This window comes from Microcebus murinus, chromosome 14 (assembly GCF_040939455.1).
Source record: "Microcebus murinus isolate Inina chromosome 14, M.murinus_Inina_mat1.0, whole genome shotgun sequence".
Classification (NCBI taxonomy): domain Eukaryota; kingdom Metazoa; phylum Chordata; class Mammalia; order Primates; family Cheirogaleidae; genus Microcebus; species Microcebus murinus.
The window spans coordinates 194,141-212,108 of NC_134117.1; the positions used below are offsets into that span (position 1 = coordinate 194,141).

Genomic DNA, 17,968 nt, shown 5'->3' on the forward strand with positions numbered 1-17,968 from the left:
CACAGAACCACAATAAACCCTGCTGAATTGCGGTTCCTCTCAGCCATCTGGTGGGCAGGTGTCCCCTGCAAGCCCAGTCCGGTGGCACAGCAGCACACACACAATGCTGAGAGGGTCAGGCTCAGGGAAGGCTCCTGGGAAGGGGAGGGGTCGGAGCCCTGCAGGTCCAGGCTGGGGTGCCTGCGCGGAGGGCATGAGCCTGGCTCTGTTGCCGGAGAGGTCCTGAGAAGGGCCCAGGCCCAGGTAGGGCAGGACCCAGACTGGCCTGAGATGCTGAGGCCAGCGGCTCCTGTACATGCCCTTGAGCAGCCCCACACCTGGGGGGGGCGGCCTCTGCAGGGATCCCTTGCCTTCCTGGGAGAGCCAATCTCCAGATACACCGCCCTCCCCTCCAGGCCCCTCCAGGCCTCAGTGCCCGGGAGGGCTGCCCAAGCTCTCAGCAGCCGCAGCAGCGGGCAGTTACCTACCCAAGTCTATGGTCTGTCCTCGCAGCTGGGGAAATGGGGGCAACTGGCCATTCCCTGGGCGGCTGTGAGGGTGCAGTGAGAAGAGATGGAAGGGCAGCTGGTCACAACACTGGTGCACCCCAACACTGCCTGACACCCCAACACTGCCCAGCACACCCCAACACTGTCCAGCACTCAACATTGCCCAGCACACCCCAACACTGTCAAGCACTCAACATTGCCCAGCACTCAACATTGCCCAGCATCTGAACACTGCCCAGTACCCCAACACTGCCCAGCACACCCCAACACTGTCCAGTACCCCAACACTGCCAAGCACATCCCAACACTGTCCAGTGCTCCAGCACTACCTGACTCCCCAGCTCCGCCCAGCACCCACACGCTCCCATGCCTGCCGTACTCTGCAGGCCTCACCATCTACTCCCTTTCTCTAGGGAGCCTCTTGGCCCAGGTGAGGACGGGGTGCCCCTGCACACCGTCTCCCCAGTGCACCATGTGTGGGTGCAGCGTCTGTCCATCAGCAGGGAGGTTTTCAGCCACACTGGGCAGCCGTGATGACCACCTGGGGGCACCCTAAGGCATCATGGATGAGGGGCATCCACAGGACCTGGGGTGTGCAGGGGGGCCCCAGGGAGGGTCAGAGACACAAGGCCCGGTGCTGACCTGGGCCTGAGGCAGGATGAAGACAATGGCAGCAGATGCCTCAGCCAGAGGCAGGAAGGACGACTGCAGACACGGTGACCCCTACGTGTTTTATCTGCGAGGCGGGGCCCTCAGTGCAGGGTCCTGCATCTGTGTCAGGAAGACTTTGTGGTCAGCCCGAGGACTGCCATTAACAGGCCCGACCCAAGCCAGACTGAAAGTCGTCTGTCAGAGGAAAGGAAGGCCCAGCCTCCCCAGCACCGGGGCAGAGCAGGCAGGGCCAGCTACATTCTGGGCCTGGGCTGCCCCACCTGCAGGCCCCACAGACCCAAGAGGCGGTCGGCCTCCCTCCAGCCGGACAGCAGAGCCCCGTGCGTCGTGGAGTAAAACGTCCGGTGTGTGGCTTCCCCCGCGAACAGAACCTGCAGCTGGGAAGAAGAGCCGCGGTTAGGATGGGGACTTGACTTGGGTCGCAGAGTCTGGGCCGAGAAACACGCATGCACTGACTCACACAAGCAAACCTTCAGGCGGGCGTGAAAAGGAGCCATTGCACCCTGAGTGCTCAGGTGTGAAGCAAACAGGATCACGTCAGCACTGATAGTGATCCCGCCAAAATCACCGAATCCCGTGGCAGGGAGGGTGGGGCAGAGCTCTGTAGGCAGGGAGGGCAGAGTGGGAGGCAGGGAAAACCTCCTTGCTCTGGCGAGACGTCAATGAGCAATGCTGAAACCCGGAAGTTCAAGGAGACACATCTCCAAACAGGCAAACTAAAGGGACCACCGGGCACTGCCTGAGTATCGGGTAATATTGGGGAATTATTGTCAACTTTTAAGTGGCAAAATAGCACGATAGTTATGTGATTTTTAAAAGAGTGTCCCTATCTTTTAGAGATATGCACCAAAACATCTGCGGTGAAATGACATTGCCTGGGAGACATACTTAATGACAGGGCATGGAAGAGCCTGGCTGGGACCCAGCCAGCGTCTGGGGTGGTGCCCGAGGCTCCGCCTCCTTTTGTGTACCTCTGACATTTTCCATGATGTTTTTTAAAAGTGGACATTTCAACATGGTTTTAGATACACAGTAAACTCATAGACCAGAATCAGCTGGAAGCAGAGTCTGGGAAGGGGAGCAGCAGCTACTTGTTTTATTTTATTGTGTTAGCCAGCACTGTGGAACTCTCTGGCTCCTAAAGCTATGTGTGTGTACAATTCTGACAAAAACAATACGTTTAAAAATTCTGTTTCAGGCCGGGCGCGGTGGCTCACGCTTGTAATCCTAGCACTCTGGGAGGCCGAGGCGGGCAGATTGCTCAAGGTCAGGAGTTCAAAACCAGCCTGAGAGCCGTGCGCGGTGGCTCACGCCTGTAATCCTAGCACTCTGGGAGGCTGAGGCGGGCGGATTGCTCGAGGTCAGGAGTTCGAAACCAGCCTGAGCAAGAGCGAGACCCCGTCTCTACTATAAATAGAAAGAAATTAATTGGCCAACTAATATATATATAAAATTAGCCGGGCATGGTGGCGCATGCCTGTAGTCCCAGCTACTTGGGAGGCTGAGGCAGCAGGATTGCTTGAGCCAGGAGTTTGAGGTTGCTGTGAGCTAGGCTAACGCCACGGCACTCACTCTAGCCTAGGCAACAAAGCGAGACTCTGTCTCAAAAAAAAAAAAACAAAAACAAAAAACAAACAAAAAAAAAAAAAACCAGCCTGAGCGAGACCCCGTCTCTACTATAAAAATAGAAAGAAATTAATTGGCCAACTAATATATATATATATATATATATATATATATATATATATATATAAAATTAGCCGGGCATGGTGGCTCGTGCCTGTAGTCCCAGCAACTTGGGAGGCTGAGGCAGTAGGATTGCTTGAGCCCAGGAGTTTGAGGTTGTTGTGAGCTAGGCTGACGCCACGGCACTCACTCTAGCCTAGGCAAGAAAGCGAGACTCTGTCTCAAAAAAAAAAAAAAAAAAATTCTGTTTCAGGCCTGTAATCCTAGCACTCTGGGAGGCAGAAGCAAGAGGATCACTCAAGGTCAGGACTTCAAAACCAGCCTGAGCAAGAACAAGATTCCGTCTCTACTAAAAATACAAAGAAATTAATTGGCCAACTAAAAATATATAGAGAAAAAATTAGCCAGGCATGGTAACTCATGCCTGTAGTCCCAGCTACTCGGGAGGCTGAGGCAGGAGGATTGCTTGAGCCCAGGAGTTTGAGGTTGCTGTGAGCTAGGCTGACACCATTAGCACTCTAGCCCGGGCAACAGAGTGAGACTCTGTCTCAAAAAAAAAAAACTCTGCCAGGCATGGTGACTCACGCCTGTAATCCTAGCACCCTGGGAGGCTGAGGCAGGCAGATCGCTCAAGGTCAGGAGTTCGAAACCAGCCTGAGCGAGAGCCCGTCTCTACCAAAAATAGAAAGAAATTAATTGACCAACTAAAATACATATATACAAAAAATTAGCTGGGCATGGTGGCGCATGCCTGTAGTCCCAGATACTTGGGAGGCTGAGACAGAAGGATCGCTTGAGCCCAGGAGTTTGAGATTGCTGTGAGCTAAGCTGAGGCCATGGCACTTTAGCCCAGGCAACAAAAGTGAGACTGTCTCAAAAAAATAAAAAAATAAATAAATTCTTAGTTTCCAAAAGAAAATGGCTTCTGAGCCTGGAGGCCCCTGTACTGTAGCCAGAGCATGGGGCGTGTCACATACCTGGGCGTGGGTGCCGTCCGCAGGCAGGGGCTGAGCCAGCAGGTCCAGGTCGTCCCCGGTGCTGCCCACGGCCACGTAGCTGTAGGAGCCCCTGGTGTACGGGGCGCTGTGCCAGCGGGACCTCAGCACACTCCTGGGCGCCGGGAGCCGGGGGTTTCCTGGGCCGCAGAGACGCAGCAGGTTAGCCCAGAACTCTCACCTGCATGTCTGAGGTTGGCTTTGCATTTTATTTATTTATTTTTTTAAATTTTATATATTATATACAATTTTTTCTTCTTCTTTTCTTTAAATCTGAACGTGGTTAGGAGGGCTTTGCATTTTAAAGATTGAGCAGTTCAAAATGAAAGACACCACCCGGGAAGAAAGCTCTGAGCACTCTAAGAGGCACCGGCACTTTCTCTGAGCCTCAGCTTCCTCCTCTGTAAAAATCTGATGAAGGACAACTGCACTTGTGTTGGTGGCGTGTTTTGGAAAAAATAAATAGAAAGTGTTCGCAAAGCCATGTTAGTTCCTCAGAGAACTGCTACGGACTCCAGGAGGAGGAGGGAGAATCGTCCCTGGAGATGTACAGAGCCCAGCTCAGCTCCTCTCTGCTCTGAGAAGGTTAGTTCTTGCACAGAGACCGGCCAGTGCTGGCGAAGCAGTAACCCCTGTGCGCTGAGTACCTGTCACTCTCCGGAGCACCTGGGTCAGAGACCGAAGCACTTCTTCATCCGACAGCGTCTCCATAAACTCCGACTCGAGCCCAGCGATGAACCCGCAAAGAACGTGGGCAGACCTGGCGGAGAGACACCACTGAGACAAGCTCCGGCCAGCCCAGCGCTCCACCACCTCTCAGAGAGGACCCAGCAACTGTGCCACCCCGGAGCAGTCCCCAGGCGGCGGTTCTCAAAGTGGGGGTCCCAAGACCCGTCAGGGACCCTTGAGGTCAGGACCATCTTCGTTACACTAAGGCGGCATTTGCTTTTCCACTGCATCAACGTTTTCACCCGTGAAAGAGCAAAGGTGGGCAAGCTGTCCCTCAGCGAGGAGGCAGTGACACAGGCCAGGCCAGCACGTGTGCTCACCACCACACACAGGTGCCGGCTTTGACTCTGCTTGAGAATGTCCATGACGAATCAGTAAAAGCCATTAATTTTATTAAAGGTTCACCGCTGAGTATTTGTGTTTTTAATAATCTGTATTAAGAAGTGGGAAATAGGAGCCAGGCACAGTGGCTCATGCCTGTCATCACAGCACTCTGGGAGGCCGAGGCAGGAGGATCACTCGAGCTCTGGAGTTCGAGACCAGCCTGAGCAAGAGCGAGACCCCGTCCCTACTAAAAATAGGAAAAATTAGCCGGGCATGGTGGCACATGCCTGTAGTCCCAGCTACTCGGGAGGCTGAGGCAGGAGGATCGCTGAGCCCAGGAGTCTGAGTTGCAATGAGCTGGGCTGATGCCACGGCACTCTAGCCCAGGCAACAGAGCGAGACTCCTTCTCCACAAAAATATAAAATACAAAAGAAATGGGAAATCGGTGCAAAGCACTTCTGCCACGTGTGGTGTGTGACGGGCACGGAGGACACACCGTGTGGGACATGCACCCTCCCGGGGTGCTGGCCGCTTCTCTCACGGACAAACACTGGCACACAAGCCGGCCTTCAGGCTGCGGTCCGTAGACATTGTCTCAAAAATGAGCAAAGTGTGTCTGCCACAGGAAAACAACCAACAAACAGTCTTTACTGGCAATGAGAAAATTTAAGCTTTCAAGCAAAAATAATTTTAGAAAGCTGTATCTGCCACTAACAGCTTAACAGCTTCCCAACATTGGGAGATTTTTCTGAGATCAGCGAAAACATTAATAAATTTAATTTTTGATATTATGTAATGAAATGTATCAGCATTTGGAAGACTACATGAACTACTATTTTCTAAATGACCGAAATCATGGATAGGTAAAAGATCCATTCAAAGTGCAAGACAGACAAATGGATTTCAGCACAACAGAGCACAAAAACTTCACCTGTCTGGCCTCAGATTCCACATTCAGCCAGTCTTTAAGAGAATGCAATACCACCTCTTGAGTCCCGGTGCAGTGCCCACGATACCCATTATCAACTGAAAAACTAGACATTATTCCCTTCTTCCAGCTGCATATCTGTGTAGGTCCAGACTTTCTTCATACACGTCAACCAAAATAAAACATCACAGCAGGATGAGTGCAGGGGCAGCTGTGAGAACCCAAACATCTTCTATGAAGCCTGACAGTAACCAGATCTATAGAAAGGACAACTCTGCCACCCCCTCCTTAAATTTTGTTTGAGAAAATATAATTTCTTTTTTTTTTTTTTTGAAACAGAGTCTCACTCTGTTGCCCGGGCTAGAGCGCTGTGGCATCGGCCTAGCACACAGCAACCTCCAACTCCTGGACTCAAGCAATCCTCCTGCCTCAGCCTCCCAAGTAGCTGGGACTACAGGCACATGCCACCATGCCTGGTTAATTTTTTCTATGTATTTTTAGTTGGCCAATTAATTTCTTTCTATTTTTAGTAGAGACGGAATCTTGTTCTTGCTCAGGCTGGTTTCGAACTCCTGACCTTGAGCAATCCTCCAGTCTCAACCTCCCAGAGTGCTAGGATTACAGGCATGCGGCCTATAATTTCATTTATAAAAGGTTATTTGGGCCGGGCATGGTGGCTCACGCCTGTAATCCTAGCTCTCTGGGAGGCCGAGGCGGGCGGATTGCTCGAGGTCAGGAGTTCGAAACCAGCCTGAGCAAGAGCAAGACCCCGTCTCTAGTATAAACAAAAAGAAATTAATTGGCCAACTAAAAAATATATACAAAAAATTAGCCGGGCATGGTGGCGCATGCCTGTAGTCCCAGCTACTCGGGAGGCTGAGGCAGGAGGATCGCTTGAGCCCAGGAATTTGAGGTTGCTATGAGCTCAGCTGATGCCACAGCACTCACTCTAGCCTGGGCAACAAAGTGAGACTCTGTCTCAAAAAAAAAAAAAAAAAAAGGTTATTTGTGCCACCATGGAATGGGTTGTTATTATCTCAAACAATAAATAATTTCCCAGTTTTAATTTCTCACATGGTAAATGGACGTAACCCACATAAGCAAAGTCTCTTCAAGACTCTCAATCACCTTTAGGCACATAGAAGGGACATGACACCACACAGTCCGAGAGCCACTGCCCTGAGCCACAGACAGCCCCACGGAGGCACTGTTGTCCCGCACATCCTAGCAACAGAGCAGGGGCCCTGGAGCAGGTGGCCAGGCGCCCCAGCCACCCACTCCACCTGTGACCCCGGCTGGCCTCCAACCCCTGGAGCGTCAGTTTTCTCTTCGGTGCAGAGGACCTCAGTGGCTTCCCTCCTTCACTGGCTGCAGGGCAGCTCTGAACCTGCCACCTCCCGGTCAGCAGGTTGCTCTGCCATCCTGAGCCTTTCAGGCTAAGAGCTTGGTCCCCTCTCCCACCTCAGCTCCAAGGGGAAATGTAGAATTTTATCTGCTATCTGACTGCAATATGCTAACTTTGTGGGGTTTTTTTCTTTTCTTTTCTTTTCTTTTTTTTTTTTTTTTGAGACAGAGTCTCGCTTTGTTGCCCTGGCTAGAGTGAGTGCTGTGGCGTCAGCCTAGCTCACAGCAACCTCAATCTCCTGGGCTCAAGCGATCCTGTTGCCTCAGCCTCCCGAGTAGCTGGGACTACAGGCATGCGCCACCATGCTCGGCTGATTTTTTCTATATATATTAGTTGGCCAATTAATTTCTTTCTATTTATAGTAGAGATGGGGCCTCGCTCTTGCTCAGGCTGGTTTTGAACTCCTGACCTCGAGCAATCCGCCCTCCTCAGCCTCCCAGAGTGCTAGGATTACAGGCGTGAGCCACCACGCCCAGCCTAACTTTGTGTTTTAATTTTGCTGGAAAAATGGGTTCCTCCACCCGCTGTTGCCCCTGGTACCTTTTCCAAATTAGCACCTGTGTCCACAGGTGTGCTCTACAGGCGAGTGGGGCTTCAAAGTGAGTGGGTCATCTCTGGGTCTACAATTCCATGACTCGTAAGGAAGGTTTTGTTCAATGATTTCCTCTTGTCTAAGAATTGTCTGTCCCCACGTTTCAAATTTCTTCTGGATCTACAAGCCCTGGCTTCCTACAGAATCCCAGTAAATACCTTCTCCCTGGCTGAAGACTGAATGTGCCTACCAGTGCATGGGGACGTCTGAGCTCCAGGTGCATCTATAGCCAGCGCCTTGGGGGCCACTGGGACCCCCACCCGTAAAACCCTCCAGATTCACCTGGCAATGCACTCACACGCTGCTGGGTCCTCAACCAGACTGAGCCCCAAGGAACCGGCCACACGGGGAGCGTACGTACTCAAAGCCAGGCAGGACCAAAAAGCCAATGAGCTTCTTGAACCAGGCGTCCTGCAGGGAGGGGGCAGCGTCCTCCAGGGGTGACGAGTCCTCCCACACCACCTGGATGATCTGGCAGTCTGGCTCCCAGAAGGGCTCCTCGAACTCCAGGAAGATTTTATTGTTGGTCCCAAAGCCTATCTTCCGGATTGCTTCTGCCTTCTCGGTGGGCAGTGGTGGGTCAAAGAAGGTGTCCAGATGTTCCTTAAGGAAACCTGGAATTCATAATCGGACTCGGCTTATACCACATAAAGCTCTTGAACAAGAACCGGCAACTTGATTCCACTCAAGGAGTCAGAGAGGCTCCCAAACATGCCACCACCCCAGGGCCCCTGTTCATTCAGGGCCGGGACCCGGAGACAAGGCTGGCAAGGCTGTGCAGGCTCGCAGTCTGGGGGAACCAAAACTGAACTGGAGGGACACAAAAGGCCCAGTGTCCCCACCGGTCACCACCCCACACAAACTGCTCTGCGGGGACAGCTCGTTCCTGAGCCTCTGCAAGCCACACTGCTGGCAAATTCATTTAGAGTAGCAGTTAAATGCACAGGCTTTATCCAGAAGCTACACAAAAAATTAGTATGCATTGTAAAAAAACAATAAATGTAGCCCAAAGGCAGACAGCAACAGGATGAACAACAAAACACCATGGGATGGGCCGGGCGCCGTGGCTCACGCCTGTAATCCTAGCACTCTGGGAGGCCAAGGCGGGCGGAATTGCTCGAGGTCAGGAGTTCAAAACCAGCCTGAGCCAGACCCCGTCTCTACTAAAAATAGAAAGAAATGAATTGGCCAACTAATACATATAGAAAAAACTAGCCGGGCATAGTGGTGGGTGCCTGTAGTCCCAGCTACTCGGGAGGCTGAGGCAGGAGGATTGCTTGAGCCCAGGAGTTTGAGGTTGCTGTGAGCTAGGCTGATGCCACGGCACTCACTCTAGCCTGGGCAACAAAGCGAGACCCTGTTTAAAAAAAAAAAATTTTTTTTTTTTAAATTAAAAAAAAAGAAAGAACACCATGGGATGAAGGACTTGCAGCGCAAGGTAACACACCAATCTCCCTGAGATACAGGAAAGTCAGTAAGAGAGAGAGGAACCACCCACAGCACACCAGGCAAAGATTGTCAACAGGCAGCGAGGCTGGGGACACAGGCTCCCGGCACCCGGCCTGCGCGGTGGGCCGCACTGCCTTCCACGGCAGTCACTGTCCAGATCTCTGATCCAGCAATTCCCACTTCTGGAATTTATCCAGCAGTTATATTCACACAAGTGCTTTTAAATGCACATGTAAAACATTGTGTGAAATAGGAAAAGTGAACATCCACCTAAATTTCCATCTATCTATCTGTAGATATATATATATATATATTTTTTTTTTATTTATTTATTTTTTTAAGACAGAGTCTCACTCTGTTGCCCGGGCTAGAGTGCCGTAGTTTCACCCTGGCTCACAGCAACCTCAGACTCCTGGGCTCAAGCGATCCTCCTGCCTCACCCTCCCGAGTAGCTGGGGCTACAGGCATGCACCACCATGCCCAGCTAATTTTTCTATATATTTTTAGTTGGCCAATTAATTTCTTTCTATTTTTAGTAAAGACAGGGTCTCGCTCTTGCTCAGGCTGGGCTCGAACTCCTGAGCTCAAGCAATCCTCCCGCCTCGGCCTCCCAGAGTGCTAGGATTATAGGCGTGAGCCACAGTGCCTGGCCTCCAGCAATATTTATTAAATAACAACATGTACACAGAAGAAAACACTGTCTCAGTGTGAGGTTCAAATGCCATGAGGAAAGCTGGCTCCTCCTGAAACAGGCCACACTTGTAACAATGTGTCTGTAACAATGTATCTGCTGACCTGTCCCCAGGGGCACTTAGCAGGCTCCATAAGTACCTACAACAACCATGAATGAACAAAGCCACCAGTGGTAAAAAAAATAAAAATGGGCGAGGTCAGGAGTTCGAAACCAGCCTGAGCAAGCAAGAGGGAGACCCCGTCTCTACTAAAAATAGAAAGAAATTAATTGGCCAACTAAAAATATATAGAAAAAATTAGCTGGGCGTGGTGGCGCATGCCTGTAGCCCCAGCTATTCGGGAGGCTGAGGCAGGAGGATTGCTTGAGCCCAGGAGTCTGAGGTTGCTGTGAGCTGGGCTGATGCCACGGCACTCACTCTAGCCTGGGCAACAGAGCAAGACTCTGTCTCAAAATAAATAAATAAAAATAAAAATAAAAAAGACAGCTATAGATCCCCATGTGCGGATTTGGAAAGGAAAAAAACGCAAACTGAGCGCCGTTAGCATGTCCAGTGTGGTTCCATCCGTGGGAAACAGCAGCCTCCCCAGCCTTCGTGCCGCCCCAGAGTGGGGGGGAGACTTCACCACACCCCCTCCAGGTAAGCCTGGCACTTGCTGGCATTGTCAACTGCCTACACGTTCAAACCTGTCGGGCCGGGCACCTCCTGCAGCTGCCTGAGAGGTCGGGGAGATAACTGGGCAGAGACGAAGGTGGCCGCTGCGTGACAGGCACGCCCAGTCAACGTGACACCCACGCCCAGTCAACAGCAACCGTCCTGGCAACTTTGTTTTCACCTGTCTCCACCTTTTATAAAACTGTCATGTAACTTCTACTCAAAGACTCGTGTCTAAAGCACCAGATCTAGAATTAAACATTGATGGCTCGGTCCACAGATCACGCTGGGCCTAACCCCAGACGAGGTTCTTGTCTTTCTGTCTCCAAGGCAGTGCAGCCATGCTAACCTCGAATGCGGTCCCGGCCTTTCCGGTCACCCCTGAGGAACAGGACACCCTTTACTTCCAAGCGGCCACCCCGGAGCCGATGGAGGCAGGTAAGCAGGGTCAGGTCAGAGGCCAGCGGCCCCTGGGATGTGGGGACCAGGACTGAAAATCCCACCAGAAAGCTGGTCCTACCTAAGGGCACGGTGACAATGACGTGGTGCGCTGGGAAACGGCTTCCGTCCTCACATTCCACCAACACCGGGAAGGTCTCCCCGGGCAACGCCGCCTCCTGGAAGGCCCCCTTCCAGTGGACGGTCTTGACCGGCTTGTTGAAAACCATCACATCCTCGGGCAAGGAGGCCACCATGCAGTTTGTGAGTCCTTGGTAGCCCCTAGGAGACATGGAGGTGGCTTACAGGACCAGTCCCTGCGAGGGGAAGCCTGGGGGAAGTGAGCCCTGCAAGCTCCCACATCACAGCCACCGACCGGGCTCCCTGGGGAGCTCTGGCCAGCTGGGGCTCGCGGGCCAGGCCACTGCTCCACCCTTGTGGTCTGCCTGTACCACAGGAATGTCATCAACACCTGCCTTCCAGGCTAATGGGAGGATTAAGTGAGCTAATGAACAGCAAAGCCGAGGTAATCACCACTACTCCCGACTCCCACTCCTGTTCCTTCCCTACCCCTGCCCTGGGGTGTGGCACTTCCTGAGCCCTAAACGCCCAACCCCTGGGCAGGAGCCTGGGAGCCGAACACATGTGGTCCCGCCTGTGCCTGGTCCGGGGCAGCCACCCTGCCCCGAGGAAGTGGTCATTCCGGCCCCTCTCCAGTGGAAGCCCCACATCATGCTTGGCTCATGGGAGGCCTCAGGAAATACAGAAGGAAGTTAGCATTGCAAGACTTCTTTCTTTCTTTCAACTGCTCTTTTGAAAATAACGTATTTTTTTTTCTTAAAGGAACAAAACCAATTTTCCCAGAATGGGGAGGGCAGACGGCCTGTCCCACTCACACCTCCTCTGCCTCCCAGAGCCCCTGGGCTGGGCAAGCCAGACGGAAGCCTACCCCGGGAAGGTGCAGTCCAGCCCAGGCAGCACGCTGTACTCCCCGAAGGGCGCCAGGGCCACCAGGTCCATGCTGTGGGTGCCGCTGACGCAGCATTCCAAGTTGAAGAAGGCGTTCAGCACGGCCAGCTTGAGCTTCTTGGCGTCCTCGTCCCCTGTCCAGCTGGCCGCCTGATGGCGGATCTCCCTCTTGAGGAACTCCCCCACGCTGGGCACTGGGGGCTCGGTGGAGTGCAGGAACTCCCGTGTCCGGTCTATCAGTCTGTAGAACAGACTTGCCATCTCTGCCACCAGCTGGAGGCTCACACTGGCCCCTGAGCTGGCGTAGCTCGCAGAGGGCAGGCCCGGGTGACCCCCGGCCTCCACCTGCTGGTTCTCCTCCGACAACTCCTTCTCCCCCAGCAGCCCGTACTTGGCGGCCAGCTGGAATACGGGGTTGCCCTGGGAGGGTCCATGGATCCAGTGTGCGCCCACCTCCACCACGCCACCTGGGAGGGCACAGAGATGCCGCCTGGAGGTCTGCTCCCCAGAAAGGTCAGCCTCTGCCCTTCTCCTGGACCCCACCGGGCCTCCCCCCCCAAGTGTGCGAAGAAGAAAGGCTGGAGGGCCTGACTGTCCCCAAGGGCCGGCCCGTCGGACCAGGTTTAAGGTGACACCTGGAAAGGGGAGTGCTGGCCTGCACCTGCCCTGGAAGGGCACTTGTAGGGACGGCCTGGAGGGGATGAGGGTGCCAGGGAAGGGCCCGGGGCTGAGGGGGGCACGGGTGGGGGCGCAACGTGGCAGCTGCCGCGGGGTACCTTCCCGGGCAGGCGCCTCCTAAGTCTGGGCGGCTGAGTTTCGGGGAGGTGAACCTTGGCGGACGAACTCGCTCGGGGAGCCAGGCAAGGCTTCGGGGTCGGCTACCCCTGGGTGCAGGGCAGGCCGAGCGCGGGCAGAGCCGGTTGGGTTCCGGCAGGGGTGGGGAGGGGCGGTTACCGAAGCTGCGCTCCGAGCGGATGCGGCCCCCGGCGCGGGCCGTGGCCTCCAGGACCCGCGGGTGCGGGATGTCCGGGTGGCCGCAGAGCCTCTGCGCCGCCGCCAGCCCCGCGATGCCGCCGCCCACCACCAGCACCCGCGGGCCGCCCCTCGACTCCATCGCCACCCGGACAGTCCCCGCGCGTCCCCGCCGCTTGGAGGCCCGGCGCTCCGGGAGGAGGCCGGAGATGGAGCGGGAGGCGGAGCAAGGGACGCCGACCAGGCGCCCGGCGGGCAGGGGCCGGGCCGGAGGCGCGGATGCGGGGGGGCGGGACAGGGACCCGAGCGGTCCCTTCCGGCCTGCGCGCGCCCTCGGGGCTGGCTCACCGCCCGGACCGTGCTGGGCGGCCGTGGCAGCGCGCATGTCCCACGCTGTCTGCGCGCAGAACCCCGGCGGTGCAGGGCCCACGGCTGCCGGGCGGCGTGGACGGGGGTCCAGCGGAGCGGGTCGGGCTGGCCGGCCGGGCGGGCGGCGTCTCTCCCAAAGAAGACGCGGGAGTGGCGACGAGAAGGCTCCTCGCTCCGGCCTCAACTTCCTGGTTCAGACGCGCGGACAAGTGCTTCGCGCGGGGACCCCTCCGCGCGCCGAGGGTCGCGGTGCGGTGGGTCTGGGGGCGGCATGGTGTCAGGGGCGGGGCCGGGGAGAGTAACGGTTCAAGGGGGCGCTGTGAGCCTCCAGGCTACGCCGCTGTGCCCTCCGAGCGTGTCTGCGCACGCACATGTCTGCGCGCCCACAGGACGTTACACATTAAAGTACAAAGTTGAAGGAAAACAAGGGCAAGTGGAAGAACGTCCGGAGGCCGGGTGCGTACTCACGCACGCTGCCTCGCTGGAGAATTCCTGGAACTCTGGCAGGTGTTTTCTACTGCTCCGCAGTGCTGGGGACTGAGCCTCCCGCCTCTGTGGGAAGGGACGGCGGGGGCGCAGTGGCCGGGGCGCAGTATCGGGCGGCGGGGGCGCAGTATTCCGCAGCGAACCTGCGCTCTGTCCCTCCGCGGGGAGGGCCGCCCGCCAGGCCAGTGAGAACCCAGGGGCGCGTCCCAAGGCAGCAGCGCCACTCCCACCTGCAGGTGCAGGGGCACACGTATCAAAGAAACACCTCTGGTCCTCCCCCAAGAACAGACTCAGCATGACATCCCAGACTGACAAGGGGCCAGCCCCATCGAGTCAGAGACAAGTGACAGCAAGTGTGGGGTGCGGCCGCCTGGCCCTTGGTCACCTGTTTTGCATGAGTGGGCCACGATCCCTTAGGGGAAACATGACCCCCTCCACCCCGCATCTGCTGCCTGAAGCAAAGCCCCTGGCTGGGCGAGCTCTCCCTTCAGAGGTCACCAGCAAGGCAGGCTGGGTTCCCCGAGATCCAGCTAAGCTGGTGCCCATGAGTGTCACTTGCTGATGCAGCCCTGGCATGGCTGGGGATGTCCACGGATGGCAGCTTAAACACTCTTTGGGGTCCCACATTCCACAGCTGTGGCTGCTGGCCTCAGTTGGGTATGCCTAAGGGTGGGGCCCACTCCCTAACGTGACAGTCTGAAGTCCAGCCGCTGGTCCCACCCACTGCCCAAGACTCGGCAGCACATCACCCTGTGCACGACACGATGGGTCTGGCTGTGAGGGACCCCAAGGTGACACCCTGACCTGCTCTAAGACAGAAAGCACAGGGGACTGCAGCCAGTCCTGAACTATTCTGTGCCTGAGGCCACTAGCTGGAACACAGGGAGGCAACCTTGTTTCCATGGACTGAAACAAAATCACGTGTTTCTCCTGACTCCTGGGGAACACCTATGGTGGTCACAGCTGCAGCGACCTGGTGATACTGCCCATGTGGCTTAACCAAATCAGGTTTGTTCACTTTTTAAAAATAGCTTTATTGATATAGAATTCACACGCCATACACTTCACCCATATACAGTGCACGCAGATTCAGTGGTTTCCAGTGTAGTTTTATGAGTTTGTGCAATCAAGTTTAGAACATTTCCATCATCCCAAAAAGCAACCCTGTGAACTAAAATAAAATCTTAAGGACCTCCCCCCACACCAGCTGACTGAATGGACCCCTCTTGGCCAAGAGAATACCCTAAAACTGAGTTACTGACTCTGAGAAGGGAGGTCAGACAGGCCTCATCATGCCCCCCTCCCTTCTTGGAGACATCCTTTATAACCCATTGACAGGCCCTAAGGCCATCTGAGTCAAACCTGCCAGTCCTCAATTTACACACAAATGTGTATAGCAGGTATCTTATCTCTGACAAACAACTTATCTTAAAACATTCCAGCCTCAAAGCTTCATCTCTTTAACCAATTACAAGTCAAAGAGTCTTTAAACCCACCTAAAACCTGTAAGCCCCCACTTTGAGATGTCCTGCCTTTTTGGGCCAAACCAATATACACCTTCCATGTATTGATGCATGACTTTATGTGTAATTCCTGTCTCCCTGAAATGTATAAAAAACCAAACTGTAACCCTACTGACACCACTTGCTCAAGGCTTCTTGGGCGTGGCCACAGTCCTCAAATCTGGCTCAAAATAAATGACTTCAAATTATTATACAGAGTTTGGGTTCTTTTCTGTTGACAGCCCAACCCATTAGCAGTCACCCTCATCCCCCCTTCCCCTGGCAACCACTGGTCTACTTCCTATCTCCATGGAGTTGCCTGTTCTGGACATTCCATGTAAGTGGAGCCACAGAGCATGTGGCCTCCCTGTCTGGCTTCTCTGACCATGCTGCAGCGTGTCTCGGCGCTTCCCTGCTGTTCAGGCCTGAATCGTGCCCCACATTCACTGCAGCGCATCCCACTGTGTCTACTGTATGGATGTACATTTTCTTCCTCCACTCCTGAGTTGATGTACCTTGAGGTTTTTTCCAGTTTGGGGCTATTATGCATAGTGCTGCTATGAACATTCACATACAAGTTTTTGTGAGGACATTACGTTTTCATTTCTCTTGGGTATACACCTAGGCCTAAAGTTGCTGTTTAACCTTTGGAGGAACTGCCAGACTGGTTTCCAAAGCAGCTGCACTGTCTTACATTCCTGCCAGCAGTGTGCAAGGGTTCCAAGTTCACCAAGTTGTAACACAGGAAATGGCCTGGAAAAGAAAAAAAACAAGAAAAATATTTTCTGTCTCTTTAAAACATCCTCCACTCCTTTTTGAGAACTAAAATCTGCACCCCTGCCTCAGGCCACTGGCTGGGAGGGGCACGGGAATGTCCTTTGCTCTTTGTGCCACAGGAGGTGGGACAGATCAGAACTGTCAAATGTAGAACAGCAGTTGCCTAAAGCTGAATGGCCTCCCTTTAAAACTTGATTTCTGCTTTTGGACAGGAACTTTGGATTTGAGATAGGACGCCTCCAGGACAAGTATGGAGCTTTGTGTAACAACATCCTCCCAACTCTTATTATCTTTGTCTTTGTATTACAGCCATCCCAAAGGTATGAACCAGCACTTCAGTGCGGCTTTCCCCAAAGACTAAAGATATTCAGCACCTTTTCCTGTGCTTATCAGACATTTGTGTACCTGTGCTGGAGAACTGTTCAACGCTTTGCCCACTTTTTAACTGGGTTACCTTTTATTACTGAGCTCTAAGAGTTCTGCAAACAAGACCTTCATCAGCTGTATGACCCGCAAAGCTGTTCTCTCATTCTGTGGGTGTCTTCTCACTATCTTGACGGTGCTCTTTGAAACACAAAAGCTTCTAATTTTGGTGAAATCCAATTTATATATATTTTGCAGTTTGTGCTTTTGTCCCTAAAGTCCTTTACTGAGGACAGCAGTTGACGGACGTCAACACCAGCCCCGGGCTGTTTAAAACACTTGTGTTTGAGCCATTTCATTTGAGGCCTATTTTTTCCTGTGGTCCAACCCTGTGGTCCCCAAAGTTTTTTGGCACCAGGGACCCCTTTCATGGAAGTCACTTTTTTGTTTGGGGGGGGCGATGGAGCTCAGGCGGTGACACAGGCAATGGGGAGCGGCTGTAAATGCAGACCAAGCTTTGCTGCCACCTGCTGCTGTGTCCTCCGCCCCAAATAAGTTTCATGAAAGACAATTTTCCACCACGGGGGAGGGAGAGGTAGTGGAGGGAGGGGGCGGCGGGGCTCCGAGGCCTGGTCCCTGACAGGCCGCAGATGGACCCTCGCCAGGGCTGGGACCGCAGGTTTAACCTGCACTAACACGTAGGTGCTTTCAGTTAGGGTTTGCAGGTGACCTGTTTGTATTTACGTGAAAATGCCTTTACCCGTAGTCTAGGAAAAAAGCTTTCCTAGTGTTTCATTCTGGCTTTTTTTTAAATTTTTACTTATTTTTATTTTATTTTAGTGTATTATAGGGATACAAGCGTTAGCGTTACTTACATTGCCCATGTCCCCTCCCCCCTATCATTCCGGTTTGAATTGAATTATTTTCTTGAAAATACAAGCTCTGCTTTTTCATTTCATCTCCACCCTGGCGTCGGCAGCCTCGGGGCAGGATGCAAATGGAGGCCTCATAGTATGTGTCCATAAACTTAAAAGCTACGAACGAAAATAACACATGAATCAAAATTTCGCTAATTTTTAACGTTTCAGTCATAAGGTATTTTTATAAAAAGGAAACGGTCGCTCACCTGTCGCTCAGTAGCTGCGCAGGTGCCGCACGGGGCCATCCGTGCGCGCCTGCCCGGCCAACCTCGGGGTGGCGGGACGGCGACTTTGGGGGGCCGCGGTCCCTCCAGACGAGCCCAGGCTGCGCGCCGGGGGGCGGCCCCGCACTGGGTCTCTCCCCGCGCATGCGCGTTTCTGCCCTCCCCGCCCCCCACCCGGCAAACGCGCCTGCGCACGCGGGGGTCGGGCTCCGGGAGAGTGGGCGGTGGGCGGGGTCGAGTCGGGAGCGCCCCGCCCTCGGCCCCGCCCCGCCCGCCTCCGCGCTGGTCTCGCGAGGCCCGCCTGCTCTCGCGATGCCGGCCCGGGGGCGGGGC

The 17,968-nt window shown here is 54.1% G+C and overlaps 1 protein-coding gene and 1 long non-coding RNA gene across 2 annotated transcripts; both read right to left on the reverse strand.

The window, feature by feature from the left end:
• Positions 1-1,205: 1,205 nt before the first annotated feature.
• Positions 1,206-13,394, reverse strand: PAOX (polyamine oxidase). The gene is made up of 7 exons (XM_012746973.3): positions 12,977-13,394; positions 12,003-12,489; positions 11,136-11,335; positions 8,182-8,434; positions 4,489-4,601; positions 3,824-3,981; positions 1,206-1,537 (listed from the first exon to the last, which is right to left on the reverse strand). Exons 1-7 carry the CDS (start codon positions 13,377-13,379, stop codon positions 1,394-1,396), a joined length of 1,758 nt encoding a protein of 585 aa, XP_012602427.2. The 5' UTR covers positions 13,380-13,394; the 3' UTR covers positions 1,206-1,393.
• A 1,464-nt stretch (positions 13,395-14,858) lies between these two features.
• LOC105861474 (uncharacterized) lies at positions 14,859-17,912 on the reverse strand. The gene is made up of 3 exons (XR_001149562.3): positions 17,618-17,912; positions 17,367-17,525; positions 14,859-16,104 (listed from the first exon to the last, which is right to left on the reverse strand). It is a non-coding gene; the product is annotated as an uncharacterized LOC105861474 (long non-coding RNA).
• Positions 17,913-17,968: the final 56 nt, after the last annotated feature.